At 48.2% G+C, this 23,594-nt stretch overlaps 3 protein-coding genes across 7 annotated transcripts in view; 1 reads left to right on the forward strand and 2 right to left on the reverse strand.

Moving 5' to 3' along the window:
- Window positions 1-2,699, reverse strand: part of Acin1 (apoptotic chromatin condensation inducer 1) — a 46,133-nt gene extending 43,434 nt beyond the window's left edge. For 2 of the 5 annotated variants that reach the window (XM_021203673.1, XM_021203672.1), the window contains exons 1-2: window positions 2,237-2,699; window positions 777-842 (exon numbers count right to left, since the gene is read on the reverse strand). In XM_021203673.1, coding sequence (XP_021059332.1) covers window positions 777-842; window positions 2,237-2,548 — 378 coding nt within the window. In that variant the 5' untranslated portion in view covers window positions 2,549-2,699. The remainder of the gene's footprint in view (window positions 1-776; window positions 843-2,236) is intronic. The other 3 variants (XM_029541958.1, XM_021203674.2, XM_021203675.2) reach the window with 2 other exon arrangements.
- C8H14orf119 (chromosome 8 C14orf119 homolog) lies at window positions 1,939-6,935 on the forward strand. The gene is made up of 2 exons (XM_021203680.2): window positions 1,939-2,888; window positions 5,790-6,935. Exon 2 carries the CDS (start codon window positions 5,791-5,793, stop codon window positions 6,217-6,219), a length of 429 nt encoding a protein of 142 aa, XP_021059339.1. The 5' UTR covers window positions 1,939-2,888; window position 5,790; the 3' UTR covers window positions 6,220-6,935.
- Window positions 6,936-7,461: 526 nt separating this feature from the next.
- Lmln2 (leishmanolysin like peptidase 2) lies at window positions 7,462-13,355 on the reverse strand. The gene is made up of 14 exons (XM_029541839.1): window positions 13,070-13,355; window positions 12,860-12,953; window positions 12,025-12,076; window positions 11,467-11,610; window positions 11,064-11,189; window positions 10,799-10,883; window positions 10,518-10,663; window positions 10,257-10,428; window positions 9,881-9,950; window positions 9,707-9,803; window positions 9,351-9,617; window positions 8,672-8,901; window positions 8,334-8,513; window positions 7,462-7,612 (listed from the first exon to the last, which is right to left on the reverse strand). The coding sequence occupies exons 1-14, from the start codon at window positions 13,353-13,355 to the stop codon at window positions 7,462-7,464; spliced, it is 2,100 nt and encodes a 699-aa protein (XP_029397699.1).
- Window positions 13,356-23,594: the final 10,239 nt, after the last annotated feature.

The following is a 23,594-nucleotide window of genomic DNA, read 5'->3' on the forward strand; positions in this document are numbered from 1 at the left end:
TCGAGACAGGGTTTCTCTGTATAGCCCTGGCTGTCCTGGAACTCACTTTGTAGACCAGGCTGGCCTCGAACTCAGAAATCCGCCTGCCTCTGCCTCCCCAGTGCTGGGATTAAAGGCGTGTGCCACCATGCCCAGCTATCAAATTCTTTAAAATAAAACTGTATCAAAAAAGTTCTTGATGAAAAAGTATTTTGTTACACCGATATTCAAAGACACTTTCCCCCAAACCGATGGCAAGTGACTTCAGATTCTTGTGGTACATTTAATCAGAGTCACACCTTTGATACACTCCACTCCAAGAATTAAAATTCACCCAGAGCTCCTTTGATAAATATATATTTTCTTTTTATCGTTTTAAACTCCATATCTTTATACAAAATTGAGGTTTATTAGAATTCAACTGTCTGAGGGCTGGAGAGATGGCTCAATGGTTAAGAGCCCTGGCTGCTTTTAGAGAGGACCCAGGTTCAATTCTGCACCCATATGGTGGCTCATGGCTGACTGTAACTCCAGTTCCAGAGGATTTGACATCCTCCTCAGGCCTCTGTGGGTACCCGTTGGGAGGCAAATCACCCATACACATAAAATAAAAATAAACCTTAAAAAAAAAAAAAAAAAAAAAAAGACAGCAACTGTCTACTATGAGATCACTTGCAATAAAAATAGTTTAAGAAAATACTGCTTCTGATAAACATGGAAAACAACGCCATGCCTTCCCATTTACTCACTGTATTCTCCAAACAGCCCATTCTATCTAAACAAACCTTTTCTCTTACCTGTGAATTTGGCTGGAATGCAGCATGGGGTGTTGAGTGTTTTTGTAAATTTTCTAGCATTAGAGCCTGGTATAAAGAAGAGCAAAGATCAGAAACCGGAAGGGGAACAAAACCGCAATCCAGGTCTACCTCTCCCACAGCCTCCTCACTCAATTACTTAAATATACATTTATACTATATTCCTTTCACCGAGACTAAAAGCCCTTTATTAATACGGTTCTCATTCATCTTCATAAGTCTCTTAAAGGTAGCCATGGTTACTGCTCCCAAATGTAAAACACAGGCACACAAAGAATCAGTGACCTGGCTATGTCACAAAAATCAGCAAAAGTGACAGAATCAGAACTAGAATCTCTATTATTGTCTGCAATTTTGACTAGGAGCCACTTCTAAATCCGGTAAGGCAGGCAAAAAATACTCCAAGTACTCAAAACAAGTTTCAAATCGCATAAAACCAACAAGAGGCTAATTTGGATTTGACTATTATTTGATGAGTTTTTCAGAACTAAAACTACTTAAGTGAACTTGCACAATTTCCAGCAGTGTAGCACCCGGACAAATCAAATGTATTAAAAATTTCACAGAGAAACTAACCTTGTAACCCGTGGTCTGACTTAATCCACACCCACCCACAAACTGTCAGCTTCGGGATACGCAACGGTCTGTCAACTCAAACCCTGAACTGACCGAGTCCCCATCTGTATTACAAGCGACGTACACTAATGAACTCTAAATTACACGACTTCAGTCCACCTTCTTTCCCTCCATTTACACCAAACCGATAGACAGTGTGTGTACCTCCTGACAAGCTCACCCTCACTACTCAAACCGACACAAAATCCCCAGCCTAAAGTAATCTGTCTCACCTCTCGCACCAATCAATATCCACCAAATTCTTATCCAGACTGCTGCTCGATTCCCTATAAATTAGACACCCGTCTCTGACCAAGTCCTTCTATCAAGGTTTCCCTTCACCTAAGGTCTTAATCTAGTCGAGCGGACATTTTTTTTTACCCTATCCCAAATGTACTATTGCAGACATAGACAACAACCCCATCCGCCCAACTGTATCCCTAACTCGGACCCAGCCCTGCTCGCCCCCTTAAGGCCAGCCACACCGGTGGTTGTAGAGGGATTTAACTCCTTCTGCAGCGCATGCGCCGAAAACACAGACACAAACAAGGAGGGGGTGGGGGAAGAAGGAAGGAGCTTAAGACACTCCGGGAGAGTAGCGCGCACCCTCCCATTTTGGGCTCGCGCCGCTGCCGTTAAGGCGGGAACCGGCGTTATCGCTACCCCAGCGCCAGCCACACCAACCACCGTGCGCGTGGATCTGCAGGCTCGCGCTGGCGGCCTGAGAGAGCTCGCGCCGAGCCCGGACACTGCGCCTGCGCCGCGGCGGAGACTCGTCTCTACCGGGTCCGCTCCCCTCCGACACCTCGGCAACGCTGACTTCTCACCCCTTTGAGCCGCTTGACCAGGGCACTCTTCTGTCCGCTCTTGGCTAGGCCTCGCTGCTCCAGTGCGGCCTTCAGGTCGGTCACCCGCAGAGCCTGAAGAGGCTTCCCGTCCAGAGTCACCTCCTCCAGCTCCGCCATCTTGCGTGAGGTACTCGGGTCCGTCCCGACGGCTTCGGGCATCTTCGGTAATTTCCGCCAACGCCCTTCGAACGGACCGAATTGGCCCCGCCCACTGCCAGAGTCTACCCCTCTATTACGGCTCAGAATTCCCCGGCTTTCTCCGGAGCTGTTCGGTCGTTTCCGTCCCCACATCGGTACCAATCGGCTTTTTCCATCTGCCTAGCGGCCGGCCCCGCCCATCTGACTTTCAGGCTCGTTTGTTTTCGGCTTGCCGAGGCTCTGAATCGAATCTATTCGGAAGCCCTCGAATCTGGCAGACCCATAATCGCAGATATTCGGCTATCTCCGGACCTGGGGGCTGAGGCGCTGGGGCGCTTGGGTATTTGGGGGCTGGTTCCGGACCGGAAGTGCGTGGGTTACTGGGGCTGGCTCTGCTTCGGGTTTTCAGGAAACATGGAAGAGGCTCGGAGAGTTGGAGCAGGAGCTGAAGGACTCTTGTGATCTCTGGGCGTCTTCCAAGGGGAAAAGGGAGGTAAGAGGAAAAGAAATTTCTCCTAGGCCGGATGAGACTTGGTGTCTGCAGGTTTTCTCTTGGGGACCCCTCCTGCTTCCTGGCGAAGTCTCTGTGGTTCCCCATCTTCTACATCCCGGCCATTCGGTGTAAGAAATACTTTGTCCTGTGGGGCTAAGGAATAAGAGACCTGCGGCTTCCTACGTGGGAAAAAGAAAAATCATGTCTTTGAGTTTATTAATGACAATGACCATGGAAGTCATGTAGCACCTGGGAATTAAAAATTCCCTTTCTCTGAAAAAGAGAAGTTTTAGGAGAAACTTCTCCCTGTAGAGCCACTTTGAAACTGGCAGGCACCCTGGACCGGGACTTAGAACTGAGGTTTAGGGATTCTATTCTTCGTCGATACAAATCTTCCAACTTGGAGAGGTAGGAACAGCAGTAGTAATTAAGGTCATAGAGAGAAGGTTTTCGTTGTTGGAGATACAAACTGTAGGACGAAAATATTTTGGGATAAGCTGACTTACATTTGCATCCATATTGCAAAATCAGTGGCACTTAAACCATTAAGGAAAGCCGTTTAGAGATGTGCATCAATATGACACTTTTTAGGCTAAGTCAAGAAAGCAGAGGCATTTTTTTTTTCAGAACCTTAAGTTAGTGTGGCTTCTGATTTTCTGTTACCTTATTTGAGACAAGATCTTTACTTAGTCTGCTCTAAAGTTTACTGGTGTGGTACAGAATTTAATAAGGGGGTCATAGAACATAAATTTTTTTGTTTGTTTTTTTGTTTTTCGAGACAGGGTTTCTCTGTGTAGCCTTGGCTGTCCTGGAACTCACTTTGTAGACCATGCTGGCCTCTAACTCAGAAATCCACCTGCCTCTGCCTCCCAAGTGCTGAGATTAAAGGCGTGCGCCACCATGCCTGGCTTATATTTTTTTTTTAAAACAGATTTCAGAGGCTGTGTACACATCGCACAGAAGGTTCTTGTATCATGTCTCTCCTCTCCACCACACACACACACACACAATCTGTGTGGAACACACTTTGGGGCCAGTTGCTTGTACAAAGTTTAAAAAGCTGTACACTTTAATTTTAGAAAGATAGAACAAGCAAGAAATGTGTTTTCTGTTTAGGTTGTGATCAGTTCTTACCCAGGCTGGCCTTAGTTGCTTGCTTTTCCTTATTATTTGTTTGGTTTTCTTCAAGACAGGGTTTCTCTGTGTAGCCCTGGCTATGTTAGTTAGAATGTATTCTGTAGACCAGGCTGGCTATGAACTAGAGATGCCTGTGGGTGCCTCCCGAGTGCTGAGATTAAGGGCATGCTTCACCACCATCTGGCTTGTTTTTATTATTTTGTGTATATGTGTGTCTGTCTATGAGTGTGTGCTGTCTTATAGAGTTCAAAGTTCAGTTCAGGAGCTGAAGCTACAGGTGGTTTCAAGTCATTTGATGTGCGTGTTTTGGAGAGTAGAAAGTGAATCTTTAACATCACAGAAGTGCTGTGGTGACATTTCACAGTGCAGACTGACTATAAAATCAGAAGGGATGTGGGGAGAGAGACTATAGGTAGGTGGCATGCCTGCAGTCTGTAACACCAACAACACTTCAAGGCTGAGGCAGGGGAATCTTGAATTTGAGGCCTGCGAGATTTTTCTCTAAGACTCGAGGTAACTGTGAAAATAATTACTCTTCTCTTGGTGCAGAAACCTCTGCCCCCAAATCATTCAAACCAAGACGTTCAGGTAGGTGTCTGTCACCTATGAAATTGCCAAGGCCATCAAGGCTGTGTGTACTTAGAAAGCCATCCACCATCTAAAAGGTGTCCCTTTAAAGAAGCAGTGTGTGATTTGTAGGCAGTATAGCAGTAGAGTTGGTAAGTGTGCCTACAATAAGCAGTTAGGTCTAGACATATGATTGGTGGAAGAGTGTTGGAGTTTTGCTATCCATGCTTGAAAATGCTGAACTTTCAGGTTTTGCTATAGATTCTGTGGTCACTGACAATAGCCAGAGCAAAACACCCAAAATAGAGTCAGATAAACTCATACATGAGCTTGTCTGACACATTGAAATGTTCCGCACTGAAACGGAGCTGTTCCTAAGCCAGAAGAGGAAGCTACAAAGAAGAAAAGACATCCTAGAAGAGACTGATGGAAAAAAACTTCCAGCATGTGAATAAATTTAGCATCAAATAAATGCAAATAAAAGTCAATGTGCTAGAACAAAGGCAGGAAGGAACAGTGGTCAGGTAGAGTTTTTGGTTTTTTGTTTTGCTTTTTGACCTAGAGTCTCAGGCTGGCCTGGAACAACAATGTAACTGAGACTGATCTTCTAACTCCTGATACTTCTGCCTGCAGCAGGTCTGCCATATGTGCCACCATGCCTGACTTGCGTTTTGTTGTTGTTGTTGTTGTTGTTGTTGTTGTTTTGAGATAGGGCCTCACTCTGTAGATTAGACTGGTCTGGAACTTACTTTGTACATATGTAGTCCAAGCTGGCTTCTCGTTCTTGGCAGTCCCTCATCCCAGCTTTTATATGCTGGGATTATAGATCTGCCGCCACACCTGGCTTAGGCAAGTGGTGTTGAAAAGGAAATAAGGCTGGCAGATACCAAGTGAAGTTATTCTTGGGTGACTTCCCTAAGGTAATTGTATAGAAATAAAAATAACAGATCTTCTTCCATGTGGGTGTGGTTAAATGCATTTGTAACCCCAATATTCAAGAAGCTGAAGCAGGAGGACCAAATTCCCAGCCAGTCTGGGGCTATACATACATAGTTAAGTCCTACCATAAGAAAGGATCCTGTGTTCCTATAGATTGAATTGGTCAGTGCTGATTGGGTGCAGTAGGGTTATTGCTTATGAGGTTAAGTTTTGGCTGCTCTCTGCCACAGAGTATTAACAGAGCTTTGTTTGTTCCAGGATGTCACTGGAATCGTCTTCCACGTCAGTGCCACCCTGCTTCCCTTCTGTGTTACCTTCAGTGCCTGATGACATTGCCAACTCTTCCCCTCCTCCAATGTCTTACATCACTTCTCAGGAGATGAAGTGTATTCTTCACTGGTTTGCCAGTTGGTCAAGTCCCCAGCGGGAACGTTTTCTACAAGACCTTGTAGCTAAGGCAGTGCCAGGAAAGCTACAGCCACTGCTGGATGCTCTGGAGCAGCTCAGTGTGTCTGCAGCAAATCGACCACCGTGTATCTTTGAGTGTCAGCTACGTCTTTGGGATCAGTGGTTTCGAGGTTGGGCTGAGCAGGAGCGCAATGAGTTTGTCAGGCAGCTGGAGGTCAGTGAGCCAGATTTTGTGGCGAAGTTTTACCAAGCAGTGGCTGCTACTGCTGGTAAGGACTGACAGGCATTCAAATCAAGAAGAGAATGACATGTGATCACACCATGACTGTAGTGATGATTCAGTGCAAGTGTGTCACTTAAAGATTCACCTGAACTGCCAGGGTAGTGGTCCGCCTTTTATTCCAGCACTCAGGAGGCAGCCTGGTCTACATAGCAAGTTCCAGTCCAGCCAGCACTACAAAGCGAGACCCTGCCTTAAAACATTTTTTTTTGCATGAACTTACTGTTGAAAGCTAGCACTGTTTTTACCCTAGCGGTATGTCACCTGGACTCTCTCCCATTTTAGCAAATCTGATTATTTACAGGAGATATCTAAGTCTTAAGAATGTAATGACTGCTTTTGTTACTATAACTAAAGGAACCAGTATCTTGTAACTCTAGCCTGCAGCTGGCCCAGATGTGGCTTATTTTGCCATATTTACTCAACTCTAGCATAATTACGTGATTTCCCAACTGCTGGATTTCCCAGCGACAATTTAATAAAATTAAGAAAAATTGAGAGAAAGGAATAATTACTGATGATTCACATTGTTTGACTCCCAAGCAGCAATGAAAGTCAGATCTAAGTATTAAATAGGAGTAGTCTTTTCAAGAGCATCCTCGGCGTCCTTGGGGCTAGGGGCAAATGCTCCTGGTCTGCTGTTGCTCTGCAGCAGGCTTCACAAATTAACCTGTTGACTTAGGGGAGAGGGTATTAAAATAAAGACTGGACCTTCACTGTGAGACTCCACATTGTTATACATGGAAAGCTATTACAAAGCTGATAACCTAGCCAAGACGAATTCTGAAGAAAGCAGAACAAGGTTTAAAATAAGTAGGGTTTCCCATCCAGATGTCTTTATTTATATTTACATGTCTGTGTGAGGGCCTGCATGCTATGTATATGTACCATGTGCATGCTAGTGCCCACAGAGGTCAGACTAAGATGTTGGATCCCCTGGAACTACAGTTATGGAAGGTTGTGAGCCACCAGTGTTGGTGCTTGGGTCTCTATAAGAGCAACTCTGAGCGTGTGCATGTGCATCTATATATGAATACTCGTGAGCCATGGCCCACATGTACAAGTCAGGACAGCTTGCAGAGCTGGTTTTCTCGACACTGTGGCTCCTTAGGAATCCGCGCAGGTGAAGGACTTTACCCAGTGAGCCCTCTTGCTGTCTGGCATCTGGCAGTTACGTTCTGAGTGGCATCACACCTGCTTTATTTTAATCTGATCTCTTGTGCCATGTAGTTCTTGTGATGGTTAAGTGGTAGATGGCGCCACTTGGAGCGTAGCCCGTTTCTGATAAGCCAAAGTTCCCAGTGCGCCCACCAGAATTATCACCAGAAGGCAGAATCCAGTGGACAGAAGTAGCTCAGTCATAGAGGGATTATGGTCCAAGGAAGTCTGCAGCCTAGGAACGTAAAAGGCACTGTTTGTCCTGTAGTGGGCTCAGCATGGAACTGAGACCGTTTGAATCAAGCACTAGAGCAGACAAATCAGTGAAAGGGAGGTAAAACCCAAAGTATAGGGACAGGACTCAGGTCCAAGTCTCCAGCAGCTTCAGGTACTGAAAGCCCTGATGAGGGCCAGATCACGGGAAGAGACTTTTGGTAGCTAGAGTCCCTGAACGCTGTTTGAGAGAGGTGTGATAGCACAATTACATATGACCCCAGTACTCTAGAGGCAGGGGATTAGACCTTCAAGATCATCCTCAGCTTTATAATAAATTTGAGGTATCAGTCTGATGCTCAAAAAATAAAAGAATAAATGGGGAGGATGCAGAAGGATCTCTGAGTTCAAGGTTAGTCTGCTCTACAGTAGGTAACTTAGTGTACATGTAACTTACTACAGTAAGTTGTAGGCTAGCCAGGGCTACACAGGCCCTGTGTTATCCCTTCCCCCCTCAAAAACAAAGACCAAAGCCAAGACAACTGAAATCCCTAAGTTCTAGGGCTGGGGCCCTATTACTGTTGAGTGGACCTAAGGTGATATTGGCATCTGTTTGCTGATATACATCAGCCTGTCTATACTACAGTACACACAAGTACATGCATGCTTCCCAATTACGATTTCAGTTGTCTGCACAGTAGGGATTCAAATGACAAAGTTTACTATTTGGGACACAATCATACTTGCTGTAGTCTGTGGTAAAGATGGCTTCTCCATGGTGTACTTGGAGGGGTTTCTTCTGAAGAGTCAGGGTCAGGGTCCTGTGTAGCATAGCAACGGAAGGCCCTTGGCAGCCAGAAGACTTCCACATACTCACAGTGAACACCAAGCTGGTGGTGATGGATGGGCTGTGAAAATAACACCTGAGCAGACATTGGCATCTTGTAATGGAGGAGTGCTTAAGAGGAGTGCTTAAGAGAGAGCATCTGAAGAGGTAAGTGTAGGTTCCAGAGTCAGGTTAACAGAAAGCACCTGAGTACTCTGTAGCCCACGGTCTAAGTAGGTGGGACTGTCCCTTTACCTGCTAGTGCCAGCTCTCGTCACCAGAGCCTGCAGAAGGACCTCAGCAAGCTCTTCTCTCTGTCCGTTCCCCAGAGAGTGGCCCGGGGTCCCCGTTAACCTTAGAGACAGTTGGTATAGCAGGTCTTGGGTTGTAAAGCTCATCGGTTGAGAAGTGGCAACACTGGCACCTTCATCACTCAGACACAGCTGGCCTTGGGGACAGTAGAGAAGACCGTAGTACCCAGGTATCTATAAAAGAATAGCACGGTACAGGCCACAGCTTCAGTTACTTGCTTCGAGCTACTGTCGAATGAAAATGGCCTATGCTCAATCAGTCATGGGCTAAGGAGAGGAAGAAGGAAGGAAGGAAGGAAAGGAACAAAGGAAGGTTGTCCAGGGGCAGAGTGCCCCAGGGTTGCTCCTCAGCAGTGCTGAGTAAATGCATAAATAGGATAAGAATAAGACATTTCAAAAAGCAAGCTGTACATTAGGCTCGGTGGTTCATGTCAGTAATCCCAGTATACGAGAGGCTAAGGCAGGAGGGTTGTCAAAAGTTTGAAGTTGACCTGGGCTATATAGCTAAATCTGGGCCAGCCTGGACTACAGAGTAAGACTCGAAAGAAGCTAAACAGTAATTGCCAGCCAAGTATTTCCAATCTTTCCTGCCTGTGTGCTCTGACTACTCATAAAATTCTCACCTGAACAGCCTTCCCCGGAAGGCAGGGGACCCACGGTGATCCCTCCACTTGCACCTCGTAGGCTCCCTTGTGGGTGCATTGATGTAAATAGCAACAGCCTGTGGGATCTTTGAGATACGGAGCTGTTGAGGGTTGGCTGGTGTTGTCTTTGGCAAGCACTTGGGAGGTAAGGTTGGCAAGGAAGCAGCGGCTGTGCATATGGTAGATCTCCCCGTGGGGGTTCTCTGCTCTGGTGTAGAGTCCGTTCTCTTCCTTCCAGCATTCACTCTATGGTTCAGAGAAAAGGATAGAACAGCGTGATGCCGGAGAGGTTGACACCCCCTGGGCCTGCTCGGTCTCTTCCATGGTGCACTCACCCCTTTGACTAAGGGCTTGTACATGCGGCAGCCTTCTAGCGTTGGGTCCGAAGCACAGCTTCCCTTGTCCAGGTGCAAGTAGTGACAGCCTAGCCCACTGTGTGGAAGGGATGATCCAGAGGTGACACTAGGTTCACTGACAGTTGTCTTGTCCCCTGCCCACTCATCACACACCTGCCAGTACAGAAGAAGTCTGAGGATCCAGTCCTGCACATGCTCACCAGGCCAAAGTCTGGACCAGAGCCTGCTTGTGCAATAAGACAAGAAAGCACACAGAGATGAAAGCCCAGGCTGGGCAGAGTGGTTTATGCCTTTATCTTAACACTTGGGAATAAGAGCCAGGAGGCGCTCTGAGAGTTTCAAGCTAGCCTGGTCTGCAAAGTGAGTTCCAGGACAGCAGAGCTCCATAGCCTCAAGAACAAACAGATGAAACCGCAGAGATCCCTCTGCACCAGCCCTGCTCAGTTTGAATTATACCTTAGTAGCAAATGACTCAAGACTCTCACTTCCCACTAAGCTGACTTGGACGCAGCTCGCTCTTATTCCTTACCCTGGCCCCACAAAAGTTCCTCTGCGGCACTGTGGTTGACCTGGTACCAGCCTGAATCTTCAAAGGCAGCAAGGGTTACTGGGTCAAGCCGAGTGTGCTGGGCACCATGGAAGGTGGCAGTCATTAGAGATCCCTGAAGTAATCTGGACTCCCAGTGTGAAGACCAAGAGCCCTGTTGGATAAGGTAGCAAATGGCTGGTTGCTGCTGTGTTACTCCCTCTTTTCTCCCATCATCCCAAGGTGCTATTCTCTCTCACTCACCTCTTCTTCCAAAGGAGCTCCTGGCAAAGTCCCGGGCACCCCCAAGTGTTTGGCTAGGCTGTGGCTGACAGCTGGAGTGGTGAGAAGCAGTTGTCCCCGTTCATCTCTCCGGGTCACCTGTTTCCTCGTAGAACAATTCTCTCTAGCTGGCTTCAAAAAAGGAAGAAGACAACACGAGGAGAGGAAAACTTAGGAGAGGAAGGGTGGAATAGAACTGGAAGGTGGTGAACTCCCTCTGGTTGACATCATAGGATGGCCATTCCCATATCCCTTCCATTTACCACTGAGTCCTGATGGACAGTCCCGCCACAACTTGAAGAGCTGTCCAGAAAAACCCAGGGCATGCAGCAGTTCATGTAGTGTAGCCTAAGATCAAATGGCTGCTGAGCAAGGGCCTGGTTCTGTAGCAGAACCCTAGGGCCCTTCCACATAACCAGTTCTTCAAAGAGCTGAGGACACCTCCTGTCCCATCCTCAGTAGGTTCTCCCCACTTCACGGGAGACTGCTACCCCCGGCCCTGTCCCCCATTCAGCATGCAGCAGTCACCATGACAATATCATCATGGCTCAGTCTCGGGCTTCTGAGATGTCGGCCACAGTAGACGATGGTACCAGCGAGGGGCCTGTCTTCTGAGTTCAGCTGGCAGCAGGCAGCATAGGCTATGAGAGAGGGCTGCAAACAGGCCAGGGGAAGGGAGCATGGAAAGGAAAGTGAGATCAAACATGTAGATGGAATCTTCCTAGAAAAAGAGGAAGCAGGGGCTCTATAGGGTTCTGCTAGGGCAGCACCCATGGGTAGCCTGGAAGATTCTTAGCCCCTACACAAGTCAAGCTTTATCAGACTGCTCCCAAAGAAGTGTAATTCAGTAAAACTATTTCCATATCCCTCAACAAAGTTTAATATTAAGAGCAATAATAGAGCAAGGGGAAAGATCGGCTTTGAACCTCACCTCTTTGTGACACTTGGAAGTGTGGGCAACCCGCACATACAGAAGAAAGTCAGCGTTTTGGATTCCAGGGCCATCTGGTCGGATTAGCTGGGGCAGACTATGCTCTGGCCACAAGGAATAACCACGCAGGTGGGCATCTGGTATCTGTCAAGAGAATGAAATCTAGCGCAAGCTTAGCTGATGGATAGAAAGCTAGATACTAAGAGGATGGAGATATCTCGGGAGCTGCCTCAGTGCTATCCAGGTAGCCAATTAGAATCAGATTTCTAGCTGGGTGGTTATAACTCAAAGCCCTTCAGAGCATGCGCAAGGGTCAAACCCGAGTTTAAAAAAACCTGAAAAGCAGAGTTACACCTCTAGCCTCCCCCTGGATCTCTGCTTTAATGTATTTTGAGGAGCCTGGCTGGAAAGGGACTATAGAGAGTGCATTCCTCTGAGGAGCAGGACAGGAGGGCAACTCCATACATCTGAGACCCATCCTTTTGTGTGCTGAGGTATTGGGGAGGTCTAAGTAGGTTAGAGCCCTTCAGATTCCTGAGACTGGAGAGTTCATCTCACCTTTACTCCAAGGCAACTCTCTCCTTTATACCCTGGGTTCAAGAGGCTGCACCTGTCAAAAAACGTGTAGAAGTGATGTCTTTGAAGAAGACATTAATTGTTGGCATTCCTTCTAGGCTCCTCCCATCAGCCTGGTAGGCCTGGCTTGCTATAAAAGGGGCCGTTTGGCCCCTCCTCCCTCTCTCTGTCCCTTCTCTCCCCCCCTCCACCTGTTCCTGCCCTCTCCACACTCTGTCTCTACTCCCTTCTCAACTCCCCTTTCCATGCCCTAAATAAACTCTATTTTACACTACCTCAGGGGGAAGGGACGCCTCAGCATGGGCCCTCCAAGGCACCCCTCCCACCTCACCAGACCATGTTCTATAAAACACATACTTGGATTTTTACAAAACACAACATTAATGATAGGTTATTTGTCTGCCATCAGTGAAATGAGCCAATTTGAGCCAGATTAGATTATACTAAAGGCAGGTTTATTGGGACGCTGCACTCGGGCAAGTTCACTGGCCTCAAGGACCAAGGCCAGGGAAGTCACCATGGGAAAAGGGAGGGGTAAGGGAAGGAGAGAGAGGAGGAGGAGGAGGAGGAGGAGGAGGAGGAGGGAGGGAGAGAGAGAGAGAGAGAGAGAGAGAGAGAGAGAGAGAGAGAGAGCGCGAGTGCTCTGGGGAAAAGGCAGATCAGCCCTTGGGTTGGAAAGTTCAGAGTTGGGGGGGCAGGGTGTAGCAGGTAGGGACTGGGGGATGCTGGGAGAACCTGGAAGCCAGGTCTGCTTTAGTATGTATCCCAGTCCCTTGTCCCGGGTCCAAAACCCAACAACTAACAGTGACAAACTCACCTTTGGTAGTTTGGGGTATCTGGGTCTCCCCAGACGGCATGGCAGTATTGTGCAGGGTCTCGACTCAGAAGCAGAGGTCCTTGTACTGGTAGAACTTAAGACACGAGCACAGGTTCTTCACCTCATTGTCTCCGAGTTCAAATCCTTCACTGTGAAGGACTTCTTTTAGGCCCCTCAGCCCTCCCTGATACTTCCTGTCTCCCCACTTACCTGCTAAGATGCCCTGGATCCTTCGAGTGGTCTCTGTCACCGCAGCCAGGGCTCGCCTTTCCCCCTCAGGATCCCAAGCCTCATTAGGCACAGGATCTCTTGAATAGTAGGTTTGGATTCTAAGGGGTTGAGGCTCATGGGAGCCAGGGAGGGGAAGGATTGAGGAGCGGAAGTGTGTGGGCATTCGGGAGAAAGGAGGCCTAAGAAGGCGCACAGACTTCTGGGTCTCCTCATGCAGACATCTGCTTGTGGCCACCCCAAGGAGGAGTAGCCACCACATCTTCATTCCGTGTCCCCTCAGCCTTCTTGGGTCCAGTCTGCTGTGGCAAGCTCACTTATTTCTTCTCTCTCTCTCTCTCTCTCTCTCTCTCTCTCTCTCTCTCTCTCTCCCCACACACTTGTGCACCACTCTCCTAGTTCTTAGAAGATTTCAAAGTTGTTGACTGAATCTACGGCTTCCCACTAGGAGGTCAGATATGAACCACAGGGGTTGAAGCCATCTCCTCTAGGGTGCCAGAGGGGGTTGCTGGAGACGGAGTGTCATTCTGAGCCTTCCCATTCTGAGCCTTCCGTTTATTTTTCTAAAAAGGGGTTATGCCACATCCCCCATCCTCAGCCTTTCTCAGTAGGAAGCCTTGGGACACCCCCCCCAAAAAAAAAACCCGTTAGGGGTTTAAAGGATGAGGAATGTGGGGTGGTGGTGGTACTTTCTGTTTCTGTTGGTTTTGTTGATGTTGTCCGGATGCCTGCTATCTCCTGGGTGGCCTGCACTATTCTGGGTCAGCCTCTAACTAGGCTGTGAGATGTTTAGGAATGTCCTGCACCTGTGTAGTACTGTCAGCAGGTCCGCAACCAACACCTAGGCTGGCTGCCATCTCCTTTGGGGGGCTGTGGGATAGGCCTAAGAAGCTGTGCAGGGTCCACTACTACTGGTTCCCAGGAAGATAAACGCTCAGATGGACCTAACAGAAGTTCAAAGAGGTTCTTTTGAGTAGCCCTGTGTTATGAGGAGACTCTCTGTTTTCTTGTCCCCTATGGTGCTTTTCTGAACTGTTTTCTCTGATTGGCCACTATTTCTCCCCCTCACCCCCCCATCTAACTCTCACCTTTCCTGTGGGAAGCTCACACTTTACTCTGGGAAGCCTTTCTTAACATCTCCAGCCCAAATTCCACACCCCTCAGAGGTGGGAGGCAACAGTCTCAGGACGCCTATTACATCCTGACAAGACCTGCTTTCCCTCAGTACTTACTGGCTCAGGCTCTTCTTCCTCTCCTAGAAGAAGCCAACTTCCTTTCAGGTCTTCACTGTGGGGATTAATACCTAACTATTAGTGTGTGTGTGTGTGTGTGTGTGTGTGTGTGTGTTTGTTTTGTTCTGTTTTGGGTTTTGTTGTTGTTGTTGTTGTTTTTTTTTGTTGTTGTTGTTTTGAGACAGGGTTTCTCTAGCCCTAGCTGTCCTGGATCTCACTCTGTAGACCAGGCTGGCCTCGAACTCAGAAATCTGCCTGCCTCTGCCTCCCGAGTGCTGGGATTAAAGGCGTGCGCCACCGCTGTCCAGCTCCTAACTATTATTGTGCCGTCTTCTCTCTCGTGGTGTAGCTCAGGCCTTGAACTTGTGACCCCTTGCCTTTGCTTCCCGGGGCTGAGATTACACGTAGCTGTGCACTGTCATGTCTGCTCCACTCTTTCGCTTTGAAGCAGGGGATAAAGTCACATATGTTAAGACGGATTATCTAGTGAATGAATGGTAAGGACTAGAGTTTATCTTTTGTTTGTTTTTGGAGGCAGGGTTTCTTTGTGTGACAGCCTTGGCTTTCCTAGAGCTTGCTTTCTATGTCAGGCTGGCCTTGTACTCTAAGAGATCCACCTGTATCTGTCTCCTTAATTCGAGGCCTAAAAACGTATGCCAACACACCTGGTTGAGTTTACTTTTATTTTTATTTATTTTTTGAGGCAGGATCTCTATGCAAACCAGGCTAACCTGGAGCTCACAGGGATCTACCTGCCTCTGTCCCCTGAGTACTGGGGGCCTGGTCAAAGGGGTTCACCACCACAGTCGGCTCAGGACCAGAGTTCAAAGGGAACTACTGGATTCTCTTGAAGCCAAGTATATTTTTACATGTGACAACTGTGACAAGGGAAACTCCCCACTCTGGAGCCGGAGATACTCTGCCACTTTCTATTCCTGTCATCTTGACCAAGTGCCATAGCCTTCCCATTATCAGGATGATTGTACTGTAAGGATCACTGAGAGGAGCAAGTGAGTGTCTGTAATACACACCAACTGCCTAGGGCACAGAGAGGCAGCTCAGCAGCTGAGAGCACACACTGTGTTTCCAGAGAGCTCTTGGCTCCCAAAACCCATGCTGGGCGGCTCCCAACCACCTGTAACTCCAGCTCATGGGGATCCAATGTATCAGGCCTCCATTGGCATTCACGTGCACATACCCCACACAGATGCAAATATGCATACTTAAAAATAATAGAAGTAGCCGGGCGTGGTGACGCATGCCTTTAATCCCAGCACTTGGGAGGCAGTGAGTTCAAGGCCAGCCTGGTCTACAGAGTGAGTTCCAGGACAGAGAGGGCTATACAGAGAAACCCTGTCTCAAAAAACAAAACAAAACAAAACAAAACAAAACAAAACAAAACAAAAAAATAATAGAAGTAAAATTTTGGAAAAGAAAAAAGCAGTGCCCAGCTTGTGATAACGGCTAAGTCAAGAGAAGAGTATATAGTATATAGATTGGGGCAAAGTCCTGCTTTCACTCTCACCAGAAGAAAAAAAAAATTACACACACATTGGAGTTAGAGAATGTAGGATTTAAAAATTGATTATTAACAGGTAAGTTTATATTATTAACAGGGTACTCATGTTCTTTCTCTAAGACAAATACAGCTTTCTCCAGGTGTCTGAAGACCCTTTTCCCCGGAAAAACAAAACAAAACAAAGAACTCCCAATATCATTTAATGTGATGAATGCAGTTGACCTGGCTCTCCTGGTTGCTGCCTCTTCTCTGTTCCCACTCTTATTCTTTGATGCCTCCTGGTGGCCATGCTGAGAAAGGCATGACCCTGCTGGAGTAGAGGGTATTTTTTATGCTCACATCCAGTGTGGGAGTAGGGGTGTGGGGTGGGAGTGGGTGGAACTTGCCCCATACCTGCAGGAGAAGTTGCAGCCTCTTCCCTCGCTGCATTTTTCCTCCCCCGCATGCCTATAAGCAGACTGTGTGACACCTCAATGGTTGGACAGAGCCTACTATAGGAAGTGTCAGCTAGCTCAAGTGTATTCCTTTAGAACCTACTGTCAACTCTGCAGCGATGCAGGAAGTGCCTGGAAAACATCCCTTGCCCCCACTTTGCACTAGATCCAGCTTCTCTGCCCATTATTCACCGGACAGAAGAGATCTTGTTTCCCAGCAGCAATTCTTTCACATCTTTAAAAACAGCTTTTCAAAGATGTATTTGTGTGTGTGTGTGTGTGTGTGTGTGTGTGTGTGTGTATTTTGCTTTNATATATATATATATATATATATATATATATATATATGTACCACACACATGCCCAGTGCCTGTGGAGGTCAGAAGAGGGTGTCAGATCCTGTGGAATCACTGTTGGTGGTTGTCAGTCACCATGTGGGTGATGGGGACTGTACACAGTTTCTCTGCAAGAGCTGCAGGTCCTCTTGACCACTGAGCCATCTCTCCAGCCCTCTTTGACATCTTTTTAGCAAGACTTAAATATTACCCTGACTTTTTCTCTTATTTTGAGATAGGTTTCACTTGAACTCAGGTTTCCCCCCACTTCTCCCCTCTACCAAAATCCAGCACAGAGATAGCCCAAATGTATTACTATGCCCATTTGTACCTTTTTACTTATTTATTCTTTGTTTGTTTGTTTTTTTTCCGAGACAGGGTTTCTCTGTATAGCCCTGGCTGTCCTGGAACTCACTCTGTAGACCAGGCTGGCCTCGAACTCAGAAATCCGCCTGCCTCTACCTCCTGAGTGCTGGGATTAAAGGCGTGCGCCACCACACCCGGCTTTACTTATTTATTCTTAATTTTTGTTTTTAAGATTTATTTATAGCAAGGAGGTAGTGGAGCATGCTTTTAATCCTAGCACTTGGGAGGGAGAGGCAGGTGGATCTCTGTGAGTTCCAGGCCAGCCTGGTCTACAGAGTGAGTTTCAGGACAGACAGGATTACACAGAGAAACCATGTTTCAAAAACAAGCAAACAAACACACATTTTATGTGTATAATGTTTTTCTAGTATGTGCGTGTATGTGGTGTGCATCACATGTGAGTCTGGCATCAGATGGTGGGGAGCTGGAGTCACAGGTGGTTGAGAGCCATCAAGGGAGTGCTGAGAACTGAACCCAAAGCATTGGCAAGAGGACCAAGTGTTCCTAACCACTGAGCCTCTTTGTCGCCCCCAGCTCCATCTTGACTTTTGTGTGACTCTGTTTTTCTACCAGACTTCAGACAGAACACCTTGTTCGTCTCTTTGAAGATGTATGAAGCAACCATGGAGGGATGGTGGAGGTGAGAGATTGAAGATGAAGCAAGAGAAGGAGGTGAGGGGTTACACTAAGAACAGCCATTGTCTGATCAAGAAAGTTTTGTGTCTGACATTGTTCCAAACATTATTCCCCTATGATTCTTCTACAAACCTTAGGAGGTTTAGGTATTATTGATACCTAACTTTATAGCTGAGGTGCCGCAGAATTAGACTTTAAAGCAGCCATGTGGATTTCAACCCTCACAGACTCCTGGTCACATCTACTGTCCAGTATGGCTTCTTGGATTCATCCAGGGAAGTAGAAGTCACATTGGGATGAAAAGAGAAACTGAGGAGATGAGGGAAACCAGAGAGAAATTGGAGAAGGGGAGGATTGCTCCAGGGGAACAAGAAGTCGGAGGATAGTGAGAGAAGACGTGAGAGAGGGAAGGTGGCCTGAGGAACAGGGTCCCCAGAGGTGGTGGCCCTGCGGTGGTGGTGATGATGTAACCATGTGCAGCTCCCTCAGAACGCTTCTCTCTCAGATTCTTCTCCCTTCCACCTCTAACACTCTTCTCCTCCGTTCCTCTCAACCGAGACAGTCTGAGGGCTGTGCCCAGAGCCTTATCATCAGCAGAAACTGAAGCATCTATGAAATAACGGAATCAAACACTCTTCTCTGATATGATCTCCTTTCCTTATGGTTCGTTGCTAGGTTGGCTCACTGCAGCTGTTGGACAAACTGGCTGGGGGAACGGTGACCCTTCTTTTCTTTATTCTCCCCTTCTCTCTCTTAGGGTGTAGACTTGCCACGGGAATTCTTTCCTGAATCGCTTCAACTCCCTTCCCTCGTCTATCCTAACCACCCTGCCTCCCTGGTTAAGCACCAGCCTTAGATGGATCCAGCACTTGCCTGCATTTGTATCTGAGCAGCTAAGGACCACCAGAGGAAATCATTCCATCAGATAGACTATGGCCTGGCCGCTCTAAACTACCTCCCATCAACTTCAATTGTGTGCTCCCAAGTCAGAAATCTCAGCAACGGCTCTCTCTTCCACCCTTAGCAATTGGAGGTTTAGACCTTCTGTCTGCAGCCTCCCCGGCAGCCCAGCCACTTTAGGGACCGCTTTTTATTCCCAGTGGAAAATAAAAGCTGCAAGACAGGAACACCCTTGGTCTGCGATACACCTTTCATTTTTATTAAGACGAGGGTCTTGCTATGTCACCAAGGCTGGCAGATTGGCCTCAAACTTGCTATTGTCTTTCTTAGCCCCTGAGTGCCAGGGTGGCAAGCCTGCTTCACCACGTCCGGCCAAAGCCTTAAAAAAAAAAAATCACTATTTTTGGTGTTTTGAGACAGGGTCTCACTATGCATAATCCTAAAACTCATCTTCCTGCCTCTGCATACCAAATGCTGGGTTTAAAGGTATGTGCCACCAGGCCCAGCTCAAACCTATGTGTTTTAATTTATTTTTATGTTTGTAAACATATAAGCATACATGTTTGAAAATATTTATTTTGGAGGCTGGAGAGTTGGCTCAGCAGTTAAAAGCCCTTCTGCTCTTGCAGTGTTCCTAGGTTGGGTCCCAGTACCCACATGGTGACTCCAGAAATTCCGTAGGGGCGGGGTACTGATACCCTCTAATCTCCTTGGCACCAGGGATGCATGTGGTGCACACATTTATATGCAAGCAAAGCTCTCACACAAAACACAATAAAGAAATCTAAAAACGAAATGTAAAAATAGTGGTATGTATGTGCATGAGCGAGCGTGTGTGTCTGTGTGTGTGTGTGTGTGTGTGTGTGTGTGTGGCTACTCATGCCACGGTGCACACAGGAGCTGGTCTGGGGATCAGACTGTGTCAGCTTTGGTAGTGAGTGCCTTTGCCTACTGAGCTCTCTTGCCAACACCCTATTTGTATTTTTTTAAAAAAAGATTTATTTATTACACTGTAGCTGTCTTCAGACACACCAGAAGAGGGCATCAGATCTCATTACAGATGATTGTGAGCCACCATGTGGTTTCTGGGATTTAAACTCAGAACCTTCGGAAGAGCAGTCAGTTTAGTTCTCTTAACCGCTGAGCCATCTCTCCAACCCCCCCCCCCCATTTATATTTTTATCTGTTTCTATGCTTTTCCTTCTAAGAGAGAGAGGAAAGAGGTTCTCTTCTTTTGGAAGAGCGGTCCTTCCATTATGATCCCACCTGAGGGAGCTGGGCAACTCCAGCCTCAGCTCTGCTGGGCCTCATTCCAGGCATCCCCGTCCCTCCCAATCGAGTCTGCCCTGCTCTAGCCGCACTCTGTGCCAGTGAATGGATGGGAACGATTGTCTCTATGTGGGAAACCCTGCTTTTTGCCAGACTTACCTCTTGAATTCTGTTCCTGGGTTGCCTCAAAGAAGCCTTTCCTGGCTCTCACATTAAAAGCAGATGCCTGCATTGAAACCCACCACTGGTGCCAGGTGTGGCAGTACACTCTGGTAATCCCAGTACCAGAGAGGCCAGAGCAGGAGGATTAAGAGTTCAAGTCCAGCCTGAACTACCATAGTGAGACCCTGTCTCACAACAAACAACACTTACCACGAATAGCCTCTGCTTTAGACACTGTGCCCACAATCTAGAGCTATGTCTTTGTGTTGCCATGCTTGTCTGCCACCCTAATCAACTGTGAATTCCCCAAGAGCTAAGATTACCCTTGTTTAGCCTGTAGTTCTACAGTAAGTAGAGTGCCTGGCTGAGGTAAAACAATGAGCTTGAGGAGAAGGAAACTGAGGACGAAGGAGAGCGAAAGATGTTGAGTGTGATGTGCGTCATGTCCGAAATCTCAGCACCCAGGAGGCTGAGGTAGGGAAACTGCTTTGCATCCTAGGCTAGCCTGGGCTTCAGTTGTAAGACCCTGTCTCAACCAACACAAACAAAAACAGAAAGTGAAGCTGTTGCTTGAACACCACGGCTGGTACAGGTAGGAGGTTCTCTGTGCTAGCCTGAGAAAGCTTCCAGACCCCCAGTGTCCTTCTAGGAGCATTTCCTTTTGGGGCCATGATACTTGGGAGGTTTGAAGGCAGGGCAGGTGGGTGGAGCTAGCCTTTATCTCCGAGTGCAGCCCTAGCCTCAGATGTTGACAGCTGGAGCTAGCAGGGGTTTTGCAAACCTTCCCAGTTGCAGAAGGCCAGCAGTCTGTGGGACAGGTGGGTGGAGCCCGAGCTTATCTCCCAAGTGCAGTCCTAACCTCAGATGGTAACAAAGGGGGAGCTACTGGGAGTTTTGCAAACCGTCCCGATTGCAGCAGGGCTGGATGGCCTGGCCGGGGTGACCATGACACTAGGTGTTGGCGGGTGTTGGGTGGGTGGTGGTGATAGGGGTTTCAAGTTTGAGACTTTTGGATGAAGTTTAGCTCTCAGGCCACTGGGGTGGAGCCATGCTCTATTTGGCTCGCCTCTACCTACATCATACTTTGGTTCTTTTAAAGACAAGTAGAAGGCCACAGCTCTGCAGGTGAGTCTCTCCCTGCAAGGGAGGCCTTCCCCTAATGACAAAGGACCGTCCCTGCTCCCTCAAGTCACAACCGATGGCCATTTTGATGAAGTCAAATTGCCTCTTTTCCTTTGAAAACACCCACCTTCTCTCCTCCGTGGAGAGACTCTCTCACCTGCCATTGATTTTCAGAGCTCAGGCTAGGGAGTTCCGTCCAGGTTAGACCACTCTCACTCTTGAGGAGGAGTTGGCTTTCTCAGGAACTAGTGAATGTCTAAGGGGGACTACACAGGCCCTGCTGGTCTCATCCCTATATTCTAGAGTCTTCTCACAGGCTTGGAGCAGGGCAAACACTGGAGGTGAAGAGGCCTCTTTCCACCACAACCCCAACCGGGATCTTGCAACACTGGGATGGGGGCCCCAGGAGTGAGGCAATCTCTGGGGGTTGGGAGGTGTGCGTCGAGGGGGGCAGCTTTCACAAGCACCCGGCGACTGACCTTGGTAGACTCACCTTGGACAGCTTCCTCCCCCGTGCTAGCTGTACCTCCCCACAACCCTCCTTCTCCCTGGCCTCCCTGTAGCCCGAGATCACGTCTCAGTTCAGGGCTTCTGTCCATTACCTCAGCTCTGCTCAGGAGGGAAAAGGGGCTTCTGAATGAGAAGAATGGGTGTGGCTGGGGGATGGGGAAGGGTTGCTCCGATGCTTCTCACAGGTCCCCAAATCCCAGGCTTGGAGCCTTTGCAAACTGCAGCAGGACTTGGCCAAATGTCCCTCTCTTCCTGCTGTGTCCTTTCCTGGTGGACAGCCTGAGAGGTCATGCTTAGGGCAGAGATAAAGCAGCATGCCTCGCCTCGCCTCCTAGCTCCAGCTTCAGGGCTGAGGGAATCGCAGGAGGGTCATTTGTCAACTCCTTTCTGACCAGGAGGCATTTTCTGGAGTACCCGAGTTTGTCCTTTCAGGTCACCCAGCCCAGCCGTGGCTCTTCCCCCGAGCCCACAGTAGGCTCTGAAGTGCGTCAACCTTCTGGGAAGATTTTTGTTTTTTGTTTTTTGGGGTTTTTTTTGAGACAGGGTTTCTCTGTGTAGCCCTGGCTGTCCTGGAACTCACTCTGTAGACCAGGCTGGCCTCAAACTCAGAAATCCGCCTGCCTCTGCCTCCCAAGTGCTGGGATTAAAGGCGTGCGCCACCACGCCTGGCTTCTGGGAAGATTTTAGGTTTCAACTTAAATGTCACCTCCTCCAAGAGGCCTTTAACTTTCCTGGCTGAAATGGTACACTTGTTAATTTGAAATCCCTGGCAGGCACACTCAAGTGGGATAATGAGAAGGACAGCACTTTATCCAGGCATGCGAGGGGAGGCTCGGGAAGCTGCAGGAATGGCAGGTACCAGGCAGGGCTCCAACAGCAGCAGAGTCATTGTCACACCAGGGCCCCAAGGGCAGGGGAATGCCCAGAGAGGGGCCAGCACGGAGGTTCTGTCTCCTCCTCCTCTAGCTGGCCCCTCACAACAGTCTCCTTACCTCAGGGGAAGCCTGCTGATGAAGGAAGGCAGCCTCCTGGGAGCAGAGCTGCCTGGGAAGGGACAGAGAATGGTGGATGGAGGGACCATGAGAGACAGCAGGCATGCTGGTTCCTCATCACCTTTTCCTTCCTATTCCTGCAGCTGAGAAATTGTCTCTTTCTCAGGAAGGATGCTTGAATAAATTACATTGGCCAACGCCAGCTCATGGAGACTGAGAGCCTCCTGCAGGTGGCAAAACATCTCAGGATAGAATCGGACAGGAGGGAGTGTGTTCGGCTGGTCTTTGTCATATTTTCCTGGAAATTTCACTGGGGAGATGATTCTTCTTCAGTCTCAGGGTCAACTAGAAAGACGCCTATCAGTCACTCTGAGGATTGACAGGTCGCTGAGGGGGCTGGAAGGAAATACAGCTCAGAGCTGTGGGAAAGACACTCAGGCAAAGCAGTCCCCAGCATCTAATGCCAGGCGTGGATGGGGGGACCTTAAGGGGAGAGGGGTGAATGGGGAGGCCGAGACACCAGCTGTATTCTGCGCAAACTCCCTGTGCATCCCAGCTACCCCTAGGCTGAGAAATGAGAGGATTTTCCCAGGTGACACAGAGATGGGCAGCTTCAACTCCTACTCAAGTAGTGTCCATCAGTCCTTCCACCCCAAGGTTCAAGTCTCCCCTAATCAGCCGAAGGCCCGAGGACTCAGGAAAAAGAGGCACGGAGGCAAAAGGGAGCTAAGGTTAGCTAGCCTAGAGAGTGTTAGCCTGGACTAGCCTGGAGGTGGAGGATGTGATGGAGAGAGCTGTGGGCAGCATATCAGTATCTCTAGGAGTTCACTTGGACGTCTTACACACAAGATGCCTGGGACACTGTGAGAGTTTCTATCACTGAGATCTGAAGTAGAATGGACCTGTGACGATCCATACACACACAGACACACAGACACACACACAGACACACACACACACACACACACACACACACAGAGACACCACACACACACACACACACACACACACACACACACAGAGAGAGAAA

This window comes from Mus pahari, chromosome 8 (assembly GCF_900095145.1).
Source record: "Mus pahari chromosome 8, PAHARI_EIJ_v1.1, whole genome shotgun sequence".
In the NCBI taxonomy this organism is placed as follows: Eukaryota; Metazoa; Chordata; class Mammalia; order Rodentia; family Muridae; genus Mus; species Mus pahari.